General features: G+C 42.8%; 1 protein-coding gene and 1 pseudogene across 2 annotated transcripts in view; one reads left to right on the top strand and one right to left on the bottom strand.

Moving 5' to 3' along the window:
• Positions 1-14,647, top strand: part of SLC7A7 (solute carrier family 7 member 7) — a 32,034-nt gene that overhangs the window by 15,088 nt on the left and 2,299 nt on the right. For both annotated transcript variants that reach the window (XM_036448704.2, XM_036448697.2), the window contains exons 3-6: positions 10,249-10,374; positions 11,160-11,304; positions 14,026-14,149; positions 14,375-14,478. In XM_036448704.2, the coding sequence (XP_036304597.1) occupies positions 10,249-10,374; positions 11,160-11,304; positions 14,026-14,149; positions 14,375-14,478 (499 nt within the window). The remainder of the gene's footprint in view (positions 1-10,248; positions 10,375-11,159; positions 11,305-14,025; positions 14,150-14,374; positions 14,479-14,647) is intronic.
• Positions 2,568-7,445, bottom strand: LOC118703828 (annotated as a pseudogene).

Below are 14,647 nucleotides of genomic sequence, written 5' to 3'. Positions count from 1 at the left end.
ACATCAACGATAAGAGAATCATTGATTGGCTGCCTCCTGCACACCCTGCACTGGAGATCAAGCCTACAACCTGGGCATGTGCCCTGATTGGGAATCGAACTGTAATCTTCTATTTGATAGGTCGATGCTCAGTCACTGAGCCATGCCAGCCGGGCATGTGTGGTTTTTCTTGAGCAACATATGATGAAAAGCTTATTCACACCAGTTAAGTCTACAGACTTCCCTCCTGCCAAGTCCTGTGGGATGAATGGCAATGGCGTCACTAGTCAGAAGACACCTGAGGTGTGTTATGTGATTTTGAAATTCAAGATAGTGGAGAGAGTGGCAGGTATAATTTTCATCTCACTGCCAAGTGAGAAGGCTGTGTATGTGAAGGAAAAGAAGGACAGAGAGCAGACTGCCTGATTGTAAATGCTAAGATACCAGAAAGGTGAACTCTGGCAAGGGACAGGGCAGATTTCTTAGGAATTGAAAGAGATGTGTTAACTAAGGCTTTAAACTGAAATTTTAAAGGAAAGGAGAAAATGCACAGATTATAGTATAAATCTGGGTGTTTTGGAGACTTTGAGGTATTATACAGAAAGGAGAATAAAGATGGAAAATGTGCTCAGTAATGCATTTGTAGAAAATAGGATAGAAAATAGGGGAGTGATGTTTTAGACTCACATCTATAAACATTTAAGGCTAATAAGCTTATTTGTTTTTTACTTTTACTGCAAGGTAGAAACAGTTTCATATTTGATTAGAATATGACATGAAAGGGTATATTTTGTTCAAAAATGATGGTTTTACCAGAAGAGCTGAGACTAATGTGTGTGTGTATCAGAGAGATGTACTTGTAGTAGGCTCTGCTGTAATAAGGGATGCCTACTCTCTCTGGGCAAGGTCAGGTTTTGATTCTTTTGATTGCAGTGAGAGGGAAATTTCACTGCACTAACATACAGAGACCTGTCAACGGATTTTACTTCCCCAGTGAATGTAATGAATAGTACCAGCCACTTCTGTTTGCAGTTCTGCCTGAAGGTGTGTTTCTTCTTACAGCTAAATAGAACTTACAGATATGTGGCCTGTCTCTTAGAAAGGCACAAAGACACCAGCCTCTGGTAGTCCTGTCTGCTCACATTGAGAAGAATTATTACATGGTGTTGTCAGAGGCTCTAGGATCCTTTTAGGGAATTTTCCTGAAGGTCTCTCATAGCAATAGTGCATGGAAATAAGTCCTCACCCTATGGGAAGAAGCATGGTGAACAGAACAAGAGGATAAAAGCAAAAAGAGGTAGGAATGATGTAAGTGTGGACATAGGTTGCACACTGTCAGATCAGAGGGAGACTATTTTGCTTTCTTACTGAAGATTATAAAGTTTGTACAAAAGGGAAAATATGGTAGTGATAGAAACTTCAAGTCTCTGAGCATATTTTGCTAAAGTTAGTTGCCTTCTTGCCGAAACCGGTTTGGCTCAATGGATAGAGCGTCGGCTTGGGGACTGAAGGGACCCGGGTTCGATTCCAGTCAAGGGCATGTACCTTGGTTGTGGGCATATCCCCAGTAGGGGGTGTGCAAGAGGCAGTTGATCGATGACTCTCTCTCATTGATGTTTCTAACTCTCTATCTCTCTCCCTTCCTCTCTGTACAAAAATAAATTATATATATATATATATATATATATATATATATATATATGAGTTTATACCTCAATAACAGCTATACATGCTTTAAAAAAATAAATAAAGTTATCGATAGTTGCCTTCTATTAAAAGCAGTACCTTTATAAATTTTTAAAAATGGTTCTTTATGGCTCTGGTTGGATGGCTCAGATGGTTGGGGCATCTTCCTGTAACCAGAAAGGTTGTGGGTTCGATCCTGGTTGGGCTTGTTTGGGAGGCAACTGATTGATATTTCTCTTTCACATTGATGTTTCCCTCCCTCCCTCCCTCCCTCCCTCCCTCTCCCTTTTTTTGCTCTTTAAAGTCAATAAACTTATCATTGGGTGAAGTTTTTTTTAAAAAAAGGTTTATTATAGCTGAAACCAGTTTGGCTCAGTGGTAGAGCGTCGGTCTGCTGACTGAAGGGTCCCGGGTTCGATTCTGGTCAGGGGCAGGTACATTGGTTGCGGGCACATCCCTGGTAGGGGGTGTGCAAGAGGCAGCTGGCCGATGTTTCTCTCTCATTGATGTTTCTAGCTCTCTATCTCTCTCCCTTCCTCTCTGTAAAAAATCAATAAAATATATTTTAAAAAAATAAAAAAAGGTTTATTATGGAAATTTTCAAAAGTACCCAAACATAGAGTGAACAATATGATGAACTCCCAGGGTTCATGAATGACAATCAACATTGTTTTATCTATATTCAAACTACCCCACCCTTACCCCACTAGGTGATGATGATGATTTGCTTATTTATTTATTTATTTATTTATTTTAAAAAATATATTTTATTGACTTTTGTACAGAGTGGAAGAGAGAGAGACAGAGAGCTAGAAACATCAATGAGAGAGAAACATCAACCAGCTGCCTCTTGCACACCCCCTACGGGGGATATGCCGGCAACCAAGGTACATGCCCCTGACTGGAATCGAACCCGGGGCGCTTCAGTCCCCAAGCCGACGCTCTATCCATTGAGCCAAACCGGTCCCGGCATGATTTGCTTTTTTAAACTGCTTTATTAACTTCACAGTATGTAATGAGCATCTTCCCATGCAATAGTTAAACTCTCCTGCTGACAGAAACTTACAAATTGGGTCAAAACACAACATTCAATTAGAAACTGGTAAAAGGAGACCCACTGGAAACAGGCAACAACAAAAGGTTTACAGTGAAGGCACATCACGAACATGTCAGTTTAGGAAACAGGTGTATCTCCCCATTAACTTCAGGGAAAACATCGGGATTCAAGGCGTAACACAAAACTCATTGTGATGGTCATGGTGAGGGGGTCAGGGCTAACTGCCTGCAGACTTTGACTTAACTGTTTTCCCTCCTGTTTTCCATCAGCTGTCTCATCTCTTCCCAATCCTTTCTGTATTCTCCTGTCCCATCCTTGCCTGTGGCTCTCTATGCCTCTGCCCGTCCCATCTGTACTGCAGGATGGGCTGCCCAAGAGGGAGCCTCTCATGGTTTCCTCACCAGCTCCCAAAGGAGGGCCCAGGCTCTCCTTTATTAGCGTCTTGCTCATTTTCATTCTTTGTTTCATTTTCCTGTTTGAATTTTCCATGTTGAGATTTTTTTTTTATTGCTTGTTCCTCTTTGGACTCCCTTACTCCTGGGCCTGTCCTCTGAATCTTGCTGTGAGTGCTTGGCAGTGACAGTTGGACCCTCAGACCTGCTCGCATCTGCCTCCTACTCTTGGGGTTCCCCTGGTGTGTGGGCCCTCAGGGCACAGAGAGCAGCAGCCGAGAAGGTGCTGTTATCTCCGAGTCTGACACATGCACTAGCAAGGTGCCACCACACTAGATTATTTAAGGTAAATCCAAGACATCAAGTCATTGAACCTGTACAGGCTTTGATATGAATCTCAAAAGGATAAGGACTTATTTAATTATTATTAAACCTAACCAGGGAAATGAGGAATCCTTGTGAGGAAGTGACTTTGCTTGTTCAGTTTTTGTATCTCCCAGAAAAAGAAATACTAGGTTTCCTCTAAAAGAAATGTCTAGAGCACTAGTTAAATATATAATTTTACCTGTATATTCCCAAAAATTCTAGTTTAGTACTTCTTAGTTGGGATTCAGGAATTTGTATTTTAACAACTCCACCAGGTGATTCTCATCATGAGAGAAGTTTGGGAAACACTGCTCTAGAGGAATCTTCAGAGTGAGAACAGCAAGGGCATGGCAGTTAGTTATATGAAAGGTGGCCAGAAAGAAGAAAGCTTATTTTTCTTCTAATTTTTCCTAGCAGGGATTGCTAACCTAGAAAGGGTTAAATTAAAACACACACACACACACACACACACACACACACACACACACACTCCCCAAAACAACAGAAGGCTAACAGATCTAGGCCAACAAAAACTCAAGGCCAAGAGAGTAAAGCAGGTAGTAATAAAGCATGTTATTGCTTTAAATGTCTTTATCCACTTGTAGACAAATGGAAAGGATTCATAATTAGTTGAGTTGACAGAATCCTGGCATCTACAGGATCTTGGAGAACAGGAAGGGTGTGAAATGAAGCTATCGAGTGATGTATTAGGCTCTAACAAATACCACCAACTATCTGCTTAAAACAACACAAATTTATTATCTTAACCATTCCATAGATCGAAGTCTTCACTGTGTCTCACTGGGCCAAAATCAAGGGGTCAGCAGTGTCTAGAGGAGAATCTATTTTCTTGCCTTTTGTAGCTTTTAGAGGCTGCCCACATTCCTTAGCTCATGGCCCTGTTTCGTCTTCAAAGCCCACAGTAGCTGGTCAAGTCTTATATCACATCACACCACACCACACCACACTACATCACATCACTCTGACACTGATTCCTCTGCCTCCCAGGGCCTTGTTCTGCCCACTACAGGAAAGAGGAAGAGGTGGATTCGAAGCATTCTGTACTGACAATTTGAAGTTGATTCCTGCCCAAATTCTAGGCTCACTTGATTAGCAGAATTTGAGAGGAAAGAAGAATCTCTAGTAACTTGTATAGATTCACTAAAAACAAGCCATGCTAAGCTAACCTTGTTTTTTGTGCAATTTAATTTTTTTATTAACATGTAATATACACCAAGAAACAGTATACCTTATAAGTGTACAGCTTGATGAATTTTCACAAATTGAACACACATGTAATTAGCATCTATGTCATGAAAGTAGCCCTCAAACCCTTCCTGTGTTCCTCCTAGTCATCCCCTCTGCTCCATCAAACATACACAAAGGAAAATAAGCCACTGTTCTGACTCAGTAGTATAGATTAGTTTTGCCTGTTTTTATGTAAATGGGTATAAAGGGTATGTACTCTTTTGTGTCTGGCTTGTTCACTTAATATGTTTGTGAAATTAATATATATGTATTTATACCCTGTTTCCCCAAAAATAAGACAGTGTCTTATATTAATTTTTTCTCCCAAAGTTGCGCTAGGTCTTATTTTCAGGGGATATCTTATCTTTCCTTGTTCTAGGTCTTATTTTCAGAGGATGTCTTATTTTCGGGGAAACACAGTATATATATATTTGAGAATGGGCACAGTTTATTCCATGTCATGCACACACTGGCCCATACACTCAGGAGTCTACTCCCCTCCCCCCCCATGACCCCCAGAGACATAGAAAGACACTTGGCTGAGTGGGGTCAGGGTCCGAGGGTCCAAAAGCCTCTTATTGGGACAAGACAGCAGTGTGGGCCCAGGTGGTGGGGCAGCGTCCTTTCTCCCCAGAGAAAAGTGCAGAGACAGGGCCGAGGCCCAGGTAGGAGGCCCCACTCTCACAGCGCTTGGCAGCAGGCAGGCCAGGAGCAGGGTTCTTCCGGATCCTTCCTAAGGGCCAGACCCAGCATGGCTCTCGGGAGGTGTGGAAGCCGAGGTGCCTCTGGCTGGCTGGGCATGGTTCATCCATATTTTTGTGGGTAGTCGTAGGTGGCTTATTCTCACTGCTGCTTCGTATCCCATTGTATTGATTTAGCCACTCTACTGTTGATAGGCATTTGGTTTGTTTCTAATTTTTGACTGTTACAATGGCATGGTTATGAGCAATCTAGTATAAATGTGTACCAATTTTATTTGAATCATTTGATAGCATCATTAGATTGTTAGACCAGAGACACGTGTATACAGTTTGCAGAGAGGTTCTTGGCAAACTCTCATGATATTCTTGTTGACCAGCTGGAAAAAGGTGGATTAGATAAAGGAATAGTTTGCTGGATTCTTGATTGATGTTCTGGAAAAATACCAGCATAAAGGAGAGTCTATAGAGAAAGATTACAGGGCTTAGCCTCTCCTGGTCAACATTTTTATCAGTGACTTCCAGCGAAGTTAGTTCAAATACCTTCAATTTTGTATTTGAAATGCAAGGCATTTGAACTGACGAAATTAAGGTAGATGGGACAGATGCCTAAAAATTCACAAAGGAATGTAAAGTGCCATATTTGGGATTTTGAAAAAATTCATTTTTATCGGCCCACTAAAGGAGAGGGAAAAGCTCATCAGTTTCAGGTGGGAAAAGGGAGTTGTAGTTGACAGTGGATTCAAACTGCAAGTTGTCTGCCGTTTCCTGTGTGTGTCTCAGGTTTTCAGGGAGACACTGACAGAGGGAAGTCCTGTAAATGCAGCGGAGAGAACTGGGATGGTGAGTAGTCTGGAAGCCATATTTGTCACACAAGAGATTGAAGAAACTGGATTATTAGCCTGTAAGAGGGAAAACTCAAGGGGGAGAGATATAAATATTTAATGGCAAGAAGGGCCCTTATGTGGAAGAGGTGTTAGCTTGACTCAGTGTAGCTCCAGAGGAGAGGCCTAGAACTACTGAGTAGAAACGGTGAGAAACACGTTTTTGGGTTAGTGGGAAGAAGAGCTATTAATCTCTTAAAAAAAAAAAAATGAAATGAGTCTGGCTGGTGTGGCTCATTGGATGAGTGTTGATCCATGAACCTGGAGATTGCCAGTTCAATTTCTAGTCAGGCACATGCCTAGGTTGCAGGCTTGATCCCCAGTAGGAGGCAGCTGATGGATGATTCTCTTTCATGACTGATGTTTCTATCTCTCTGCCTCTCTCTGAAATCAATAAAAACATAATTTTAAATAAATGGAATCATTTTTCTAGTAAAGTATTGAGATTTTATAGTCCCTGGGCATTTGAAACAGAAAATGGATTCAACAGTGGCCTAAGTTTTGTGTGTTACATAGTAAGTGTTTGAAATTTGGTGCTGGAAGAATTATTTCAGGTTTACCATTCTTTCTCAGGGACTTCTTAGTTTGGGCAAGCACACTAAATGTGGGTACCTGATCCTGAGTGGGCCTGCAGGCTTCGTTCTGTTCTGGATCTACTCAGGCGGTTTCTTCCTGGCTGTTAGTTCCAGAGTTGATGCCTTTGTGCCTGAGCTACTCCAGGAGCCCATGGAGACTGGGTTTAAATGCTTAGAGCAGTGACCTCTTTACAGCCTCTCCTTTCTCCAAAGCAGGTGTCAGAACAGGAATGGAGCTGCACCTGAGTCAAGGGTCCAAAGTGATTTCAGCCCATCTTCTGGTGGACTTGGGTCAGTGTTGGGTGGGGACTGAATTGTACCTAGAGATAAAGAGAGGAGGATAGGGCATCTCGGTCCTTGAGATTAACTTGAAGCTGCCTTCAAATTCTAACTCCATGGTCCTCACCTGCTTTCCCTGTTTCTGAAGCAGGAGGTGGGGGCTCTGCTTTGAGAACAGTGCACTTGGCTGGGCTCTGAGGGCCTCCGGTCAGCTGTATCCGCTGACTGGGGACAAAGAGCCCAGTCAGCACTGCTACTTGCCATACCATTTCCTGCTTCATGGCCAGGAGGTCCTGGAGGAAGCTGTGTTTGGGAGAAGGTATTCTCTTTAGGCAGTTCCTCTGCTTCCTGATTTCTTCCCATGGGATTCCCTTCTCCATTAAAACCAAGCCCCCTGTGCTCAATACAGAGAGCAGATTATGGCAATATGGTGGGACAGTGGCTGAGGAAGAAGGCTGAGTGTGGGTGGGTGGTGACTGGTGGGTAAAAGGAAGGATACAAATGAATGGAGATGGGAGTAGAGAAGCTGTAGGGGACTAAAGTATAAGCCATCAATGTATTTTCATTTCAGAATTTGTTATAATAAAGGACAGAGCCGAGAACAGAACCCATGCACAGGCTACAGACTGAACCAGAGCTAGTCCCGCAGCCCATCCCATTTGGTATTATGACCGAGGTTACTCTGATGGCTAAGCATGGGTTTTATGGCAGCATCATATGGTTCCATTTGTAAGACAGAAGCAGAACCCCAGGGGTTAGGGTAAGGGTTACAGGCGGAAGAGAAGGGCTGGAGGCAGAAGTACAGTGGGGCATAAAGGATGAGTGACTAGCTGAGGAGGATCCACAGATATGAAGGATTTGTGGAGGGTGAGAAAAAGGGCACTTTAGCCATTTTGTAGGGTGCTTGTGGAGACTGTATGCTTCTGTCTTTAATTATTAACAGCACTGGGGGGAAAAAATAAAATGCCCAGCTGGCGTGGGTCAGTGGTTCAAAATTGACTTATGGACCAGGAGGTCACGGTTCGATTCCCCGTCAGGGCTTATGTCTCAGTTGTGGGCTTGATCCCTAGTGTGGGGCATGCAGGAGGCAGCTGATCAGTGATTCTCTCTCATCATTGATGTTTCTCACTCCCTCTTCCTTCCTTTATGAAATCAATAAAAATATCTATAATAATAAAAGTGTAATATGCTAATTAGACCAGACAGCAGAACGAACTTCTGGATGTCATCCCATAAGTCCTTCTGGACAAAGCCGAGGCTGCGAGGCTGAGGCAGAGGCAGTTAGGGGCAATGAGGCAGGCAGGCAGGTGGTTAGGGGCAATGAGGCAGGAAGGGAAATGGTTAGGGGTGATGAGGCAGGCAGGCAGGTGAGTGGTTAGGAGCCAGTGGTCCTGGATTATGAGAGTGATGTCCGACTGCCAGTTTAACTGTACCCATAACTATATATAAAGTTACGGGTACTTTTTTGCCCAGCCCTTGTGATAAGATTTTATAGTTTGTTGTCTTTTTTATTAGGCAGAAACGCAAGTGCATGGGACAGGAATGTCCCTTTGCTAGGAGGAGCAGAAAAGAAGTTGTGCTGTGAGTAGAACAGGAAGGTTATAAGGTAAGGGAGAGAAACAAACAGAAGAAAGGACCACTATGGTGAGAGGCTGGTCTTTCTGCTTCTCAGAATGAAGTAGCCTCTGGCTAGTGTGATGAGGCTAGGACAGAACAAAATGGGAGAACTAGGGACACGGAAGGACACGCCACTGCGAACTGAGACAGGGAGTGCTTTCCGACTGTGTTGATGGCCTGAAGCAGGCAAGCCCAGCACTGGGCCGCACTTTCTCCACCGGAAAGGCAGGCTGATTCTGACCTTGCCCTTTTTGAGAAGGACTGTTAAGCTATCCTTCTTGTGCTCCAGTTGCTGAGCTGGGAAGGAAGGAGCAGTGAAGCGGTTCACTCTGCCGCAGTGGGGTATGTGCCTGCCTGTCTGTGTAAGAGGTTGGCGGCGGGGGAGGGGGGGCAAGCAGGATGGCTGAGTGACATTCTGCTGAGTTTCAGAATTATATCTTGTGACTTTTCCCTGCCACATCCTGGCGCTATTGGTCAACCTCACAGCATGTGTGGCCTTTCCTTCTTGAATTTATTTTTCTGAAGCGGATTGTAACTTTTTTGTGGAGTGTGATGGGTTTCTCTGAGGTTCTGAAAAAAGCTACAAACCTTTTTCTTAGAAAAATGCATATACTTTGGCTATTCCTACATAACATTCTATGAAACATTTCAGGCATTGTGGAAGTCCTAGGTTAAGAACTCTGGCTCTAAGGGCAATCCTCGAATGAACTTTACTGAAGCTCCTCCAGGTGAAGGGATTGCCTCTACCTTGGGGGAAGGACTTGAGGACTGTTTGTGGCTCTCATCTTTCCATTGTACAGTCAGGAAAAATGCCCTGTCCCCATTCTGTAGGAATCTCTGTTCCAAGAATCTTTCCAAGCACAAAAACAAGCAGCTGAGCTGGCAGACACTATCAGGAAGTCTGGCCTCCATCCCAAACTCTGGCTACAAGTCCTGACCTGCTGGCCCAGACATTGGATAGTCATAACAGGACTCCTTAAGGTTAATAGTAATACGACAGCATCGGTGTCCTGGGTCCTAAGCCCATGCGGTGGGTGTGTAGGAGGGTGAAAAGGGGGCAGAAACTGTGACTTTTCAGAGACTACAGCTGAACACATCCTAATTCCCTACAGCCTCCAGTTGCCTCCCACTGCTGTGAGCACTTTTGTATGTAAGCAAATCCACATTTACTTTGTGTCTCCCATTTGTGTCATCTAGTTGACTGTGTGAGTGTGCATGCGTGTGTGCTTGCTTTTGTGTGTGTGTGTGTGTGTGTGTGTGTGGTGCTGTGTAGATAGGTGCTCAGCAAGTTCTTTTGCATGATAATAGTGAGGACATTCTGGGCAGAGGTTTCCAGTACAGTGCAGGTGTGAGCCCAGCACTTGTCTTTGGCCAAAGGTCTATTACTGGTACTGGAAAAATTGCTTGGGAGTGTAAGGCCATCTGGATGGTGCAGTCGGTCACCAGTCGGCATTATTTTTCTTTCAGGCCTCTTAACCTTCATTAACTGTGCCTATGTCAAGTGGGGAACATTGGTACAAGATATTTTCACCTATGCTAAAGTACTGGCTCTGATCGGTGTCATCATCGCCGGCATCGTTAAACTTGGCCAAGGTAAGAAATAATAGCAACTAACATTTGTTACCCATTTTCTGAGTCACACTCCTCTAAGCCCTCTTTATGCATTATCTCATTTGATAGGCCCTATCATCCCCATTTTATAGATGAAAAAACTGAGGCTTCAGAATTAAGTATCTTGCCCAAGATCCTAGCTATTAAGTAGTGGAGCCGAAATCTGTACCCAAAACCTGTCCTTTAATGTCTATGCATACTGCTTCCCAGTGTAGGATGATCTTGGCAAAAGGGCAGACAGCCATGCACTGGGAGATGGCTTTTGCAGATTGTCAAGCTCTATGCTATGGCTATGATTGCTCTCCCCTTGGGCATGAGCCAGGGAGGGCAGAAATGAACTCCTTATACCCACCCCTCTCTAGTATCCAGGCCTGAACACCTACCCTACAGCAGCTCTGTTGACCTGGGCATATTGAGCCTTGCCCTTCTCCACCCTGTATCAGCTCAGTCTGGTGTTAAAAAGGAGGCAGGATTGGGCAGCTTGCAGGGCAGGACAGAACTGCATCACTCCTGTTCTCCAGCCCTTCTCCTAGGAGTCCACCTTGGGGCCTTCCTGTCAAGATCCCCATTCTGTGCCCTGCATTTGGCCCACCACAGTAGATGTCTCTGTTCTATTTCCTGTTCCTCCACTGATAGCCTTGCTGCCAAAGGTGTTCTAAGCTACTCACCTGCTGTTCGTTATACTCTGCCATTCCTTTACTGGGTTATCTTGAGGGTGGGGAGTAGGTCACTAATCCTCCTACCATTCTATGTTCCCTGGATTCCAGGAGCCACGAATCACTTTGAGAATTCCTTTGAGGGGTCATCATTTGCAATGGGTAACATTGCTCTAGCGCTGTACTCAGCTTTGTTCTCGTACTCGGGCTGGGACACCCTCAACTATGTCACCGAAGAGCTCAAGAATCCTGAGAGGTAGGTATCCCACCATCAGCTTTCCACGGCAATAATGATGGCCTTCATTTACGGAGCTTCTGCTGCACAGCACACCACAGCCACCGAGACACGCGTTTATCAGCCCCGTTTTAATAGATGTGAAGCCTGAGGCCCAGAAAAGTATCTTATCTGTCATCATAGTAACAGAGCTTTGTGAAGTTTCTTGTGTTTATAAAAAAAAAAAATTAAGGTCTTTTCACACTTATTCATTCATCCCTGTATTAAGGCAGGCTATCTAATGGACTCCTGTATGCTTTCACAATAGACTTTCCTTGCTAGGTTTTTCACTCACCCATATCCCCACATAGAGAATTTAAGCTCATACACTCCCAGAATCCTTCCTGTTTCCCTTCTGATCCTTTGTTTCTCAAATTCATACTGGCATAGTGGTATTGTTTGTCATTCAATGGGATCACCTCACCATTGTTACCCTAAATTACCCTCTAGTTATGCAGAGTGAAGAGCACTGGACAGGGATTAGCAAGGCCTCTCTTTCCAACAATTTCTTGGATGACCTTGAGGGAGTCCTTGACATCTATCTGCTTTCTTATCTCTAACAGAAGGGGGTAAATTATAAGATCTCAGAGCCTTTCCTGGCTTTGAAATTCAGTAATTCTGGGAACTAAGATTTGCCCAAGAGCGGAGTTTATATAAATTTTTAGTCAAAAGAATAATAATAAATTCCTTTTGGCTTTGAGAAACAGAATACTTTTGGTACACTTGCAATGTTGCAACCCAGAGCAAATAGAAACAGAATTGAGGCCTAGGTGGTACTTCCACCTACTGGACAGAAGCTGAATGACTTGAGTATTTAGCTCCGCCCCTTCCCCCCTTGATTCTCACTGTGAAGAATGTTTATATAGATCATGGCTTTATTTGGACTAGAGCAGTGGTTGGCAAACTCATTAGTCAACAGGGCGGCAAACTTTGGCTCATGAGCTGCGGTTTGCTGACCACTGGGCTAGAGGGACCTTGGGAAGTCTTTGCATCTTTCTCTTGGCTACTGGTTAGGATGGTACCCAAGGTTTTCAAACTGAGTAAGGAGGTGGATGGACATATCTCATTCACATATCATATCTCAGGTTGCTCATTCACTGTTCTTCCCAATGAGAGAATATCTTTTTCTCTGGAGACTTGGCCTTCATAATTTCTTCTTATATTTCTCAACCTTAAGAATTTTTTTTTTTTACATTTTATTTTTTTCAGTATTCACTATTATAAAGAATTCTGGTTGTAAAACAAAAAACAAAAGAAACCCATCTTCCTGTGCTGTTATTATAAGACATACTACGTGTACCAGTTAATGCGGATTTTGTAATCAAAACACGATAAATTCAAGAGAATCATCCAAAGTGCTTGATTTAAAGTAATGTGCATTGCTAGCTACACATTTCCCCCATCTTTAGGTTAATTTGTGGATACTGTCCCAATAGAACTTTTCTTGTTTTGAGGCAAACCATTCAGAGACCCAATTGTCCACTTCTTCGTACGTTTTGAAGTCCTGCTCAGAAAGTGTGTATGACATTGATTGGAACAAGTGGTAATCTGAAGGAGCAAGGTCTGGTGAATATGATGGGTAGTTTAATAATTCCCAGGCAAGATCTTTAAATGTGTCTTTAATTGGTTTTGAAGTGTGTAATGGTGCATTATCATGAAGCAAAATTACTTTGCCTTGTTTTCTGGAACATTCTGGTTGTTTCACGATAAAAGCATGGTTCAAATTGGTTATTTTTGTCGGTAGTGATCAGTATTAATGGTTTCACCTGGTTTTGGAAGTTCATAATACACCACATCTTCCTGATCCTACCAAATGCAGAGCATTGTCTTCTTTCCAAAGCAATTTGGCCTTGCCTTGCAATTGATGTTGGTGGTTGACCTGGATCAGTCCATGATTTTGTGAGTTTGGGATTCTCAAAATAAATCCACTTTTTATCGCCAGTCACAATTCAATGTAAAAAAGACTTTCTTTCGTGTGTTGAGGCAACATTTTACTGATGACTTTTCAGTTTTCCATTCAGTTGATGTGGCACCCATTTTCCTCCCTTTAAAATCTTTTCCATTGCTTGTAAAGGATCAGAAATTGTTTGCTGAGTAATGTTTAATTTTTCTGCAAATTGTTTTTGAGTTTGACACGCATCTTCATCCTATAATGCTTGTATGATAACTGTTGGTCTTCAAACCTTTTCATTTGACCTGGACGTTGTCTTTCACATCAAAATCATCAATTTCAAAGTGTTTAAACCAGCATTCACAAGTATGTTGAGATGAAATATGTTTATCATAAGCTTCCCAAAATATACAATAACTTTTTCTTCAAAATAAAGTAATGAATTAAAACTTCTCACAAATGCTCTTTTTTTTGGCATGAAATTTGACATTTATTAACACTTTCAGAAAATTGACATATAAAGTTTTGAAGCTTGTTGTCAATACAACAAAATAGCATATATATCAAATCACATATATAGCAACATATGTGTTACTCCATCTATTGAAAAAAATCTGCATTATTAACTGGTACACCTAGTAGTAAAATAAAATCCTTTATTTTACTTTATCTTGGCATTGTATCTGTGTCTCCAAATAAGATTATCCTTTCCTTTGATGTTCTTTAGTTCTTAAGAGTTCAAAGCTAAGGATTAAAGGAGAGATGAGGATGCGACTATGGACTAACATATCTTCTATTCTATTTGGCTGTAGGAATTTGCCTCTCTCCATTGGCATTTCTATGCCCATTGTCACCATCATCTACATCTTGACCAATGTGGCCTATTACACCGTGCTAGACATGAAGGACATCCTGGCCAGTGATGCTGTTGCTGTGGTAAATGATTTTCATTAGCAGAGAAGCTGAGGGTGTTTGTGGGCTTCTAGGTACAGTGCAGCTCTTGAAAGTCCCAGTAAAGAGACAGTCCTTGAAAGGATGCTGGGATACTGGGCTTGCAAGGAGGTACTATTACCTCTGTGGTGGAAGGGTTGGATTCCAAGTAGTGGGAATCTAGGGACATGCCTGTTTATGCCTCTCACCCCTAATGACTCTTTTCCTTAGACTTTCGCAGACCAGATTTTTGGAATATTCAACTGGACAATTCCACTAGCAGTTGCATTATCCTGCTTTGGTGGCCTCAATGCTTCCATTGTGGCTGCTTCTAGGTATGAGCGGTATCTTTTATTGGAAAGCATTTTGAAAACTATGGCAGGGGGTATGACTTACAGGATCCAGACTTTAGTCACTGTGCTCCCCAAATGACGTTCACAACCTCTTTGCTCTTATTTCCATCAGTAGCCTCCAGTACTTACGAATCTCTACATTGAACTCCAT

Source organism: Pipistrellus kuhlii, unplaced genomic scaffold, assembly GCF_014108245.1.
Source record: "Pipistrellus kuhlii isolate mPipKuh1 unplaced genomic scaffold, mPipKuh1.p scaffold_m20_p_1, whole genome shotgun sequence".
Lineage (NCBI taxonomy): Eukaryota > Metazoa > Chordata > Mammalia > Chiroptera > Vespertilionidae > Pipistrellus > Pipistrellus kuhlii.
The sequence above is the reverse complement of the archived record's forward strand: the minus strand, read 5'-3'. Positions and strand labels throughout refer to the sequence as shown.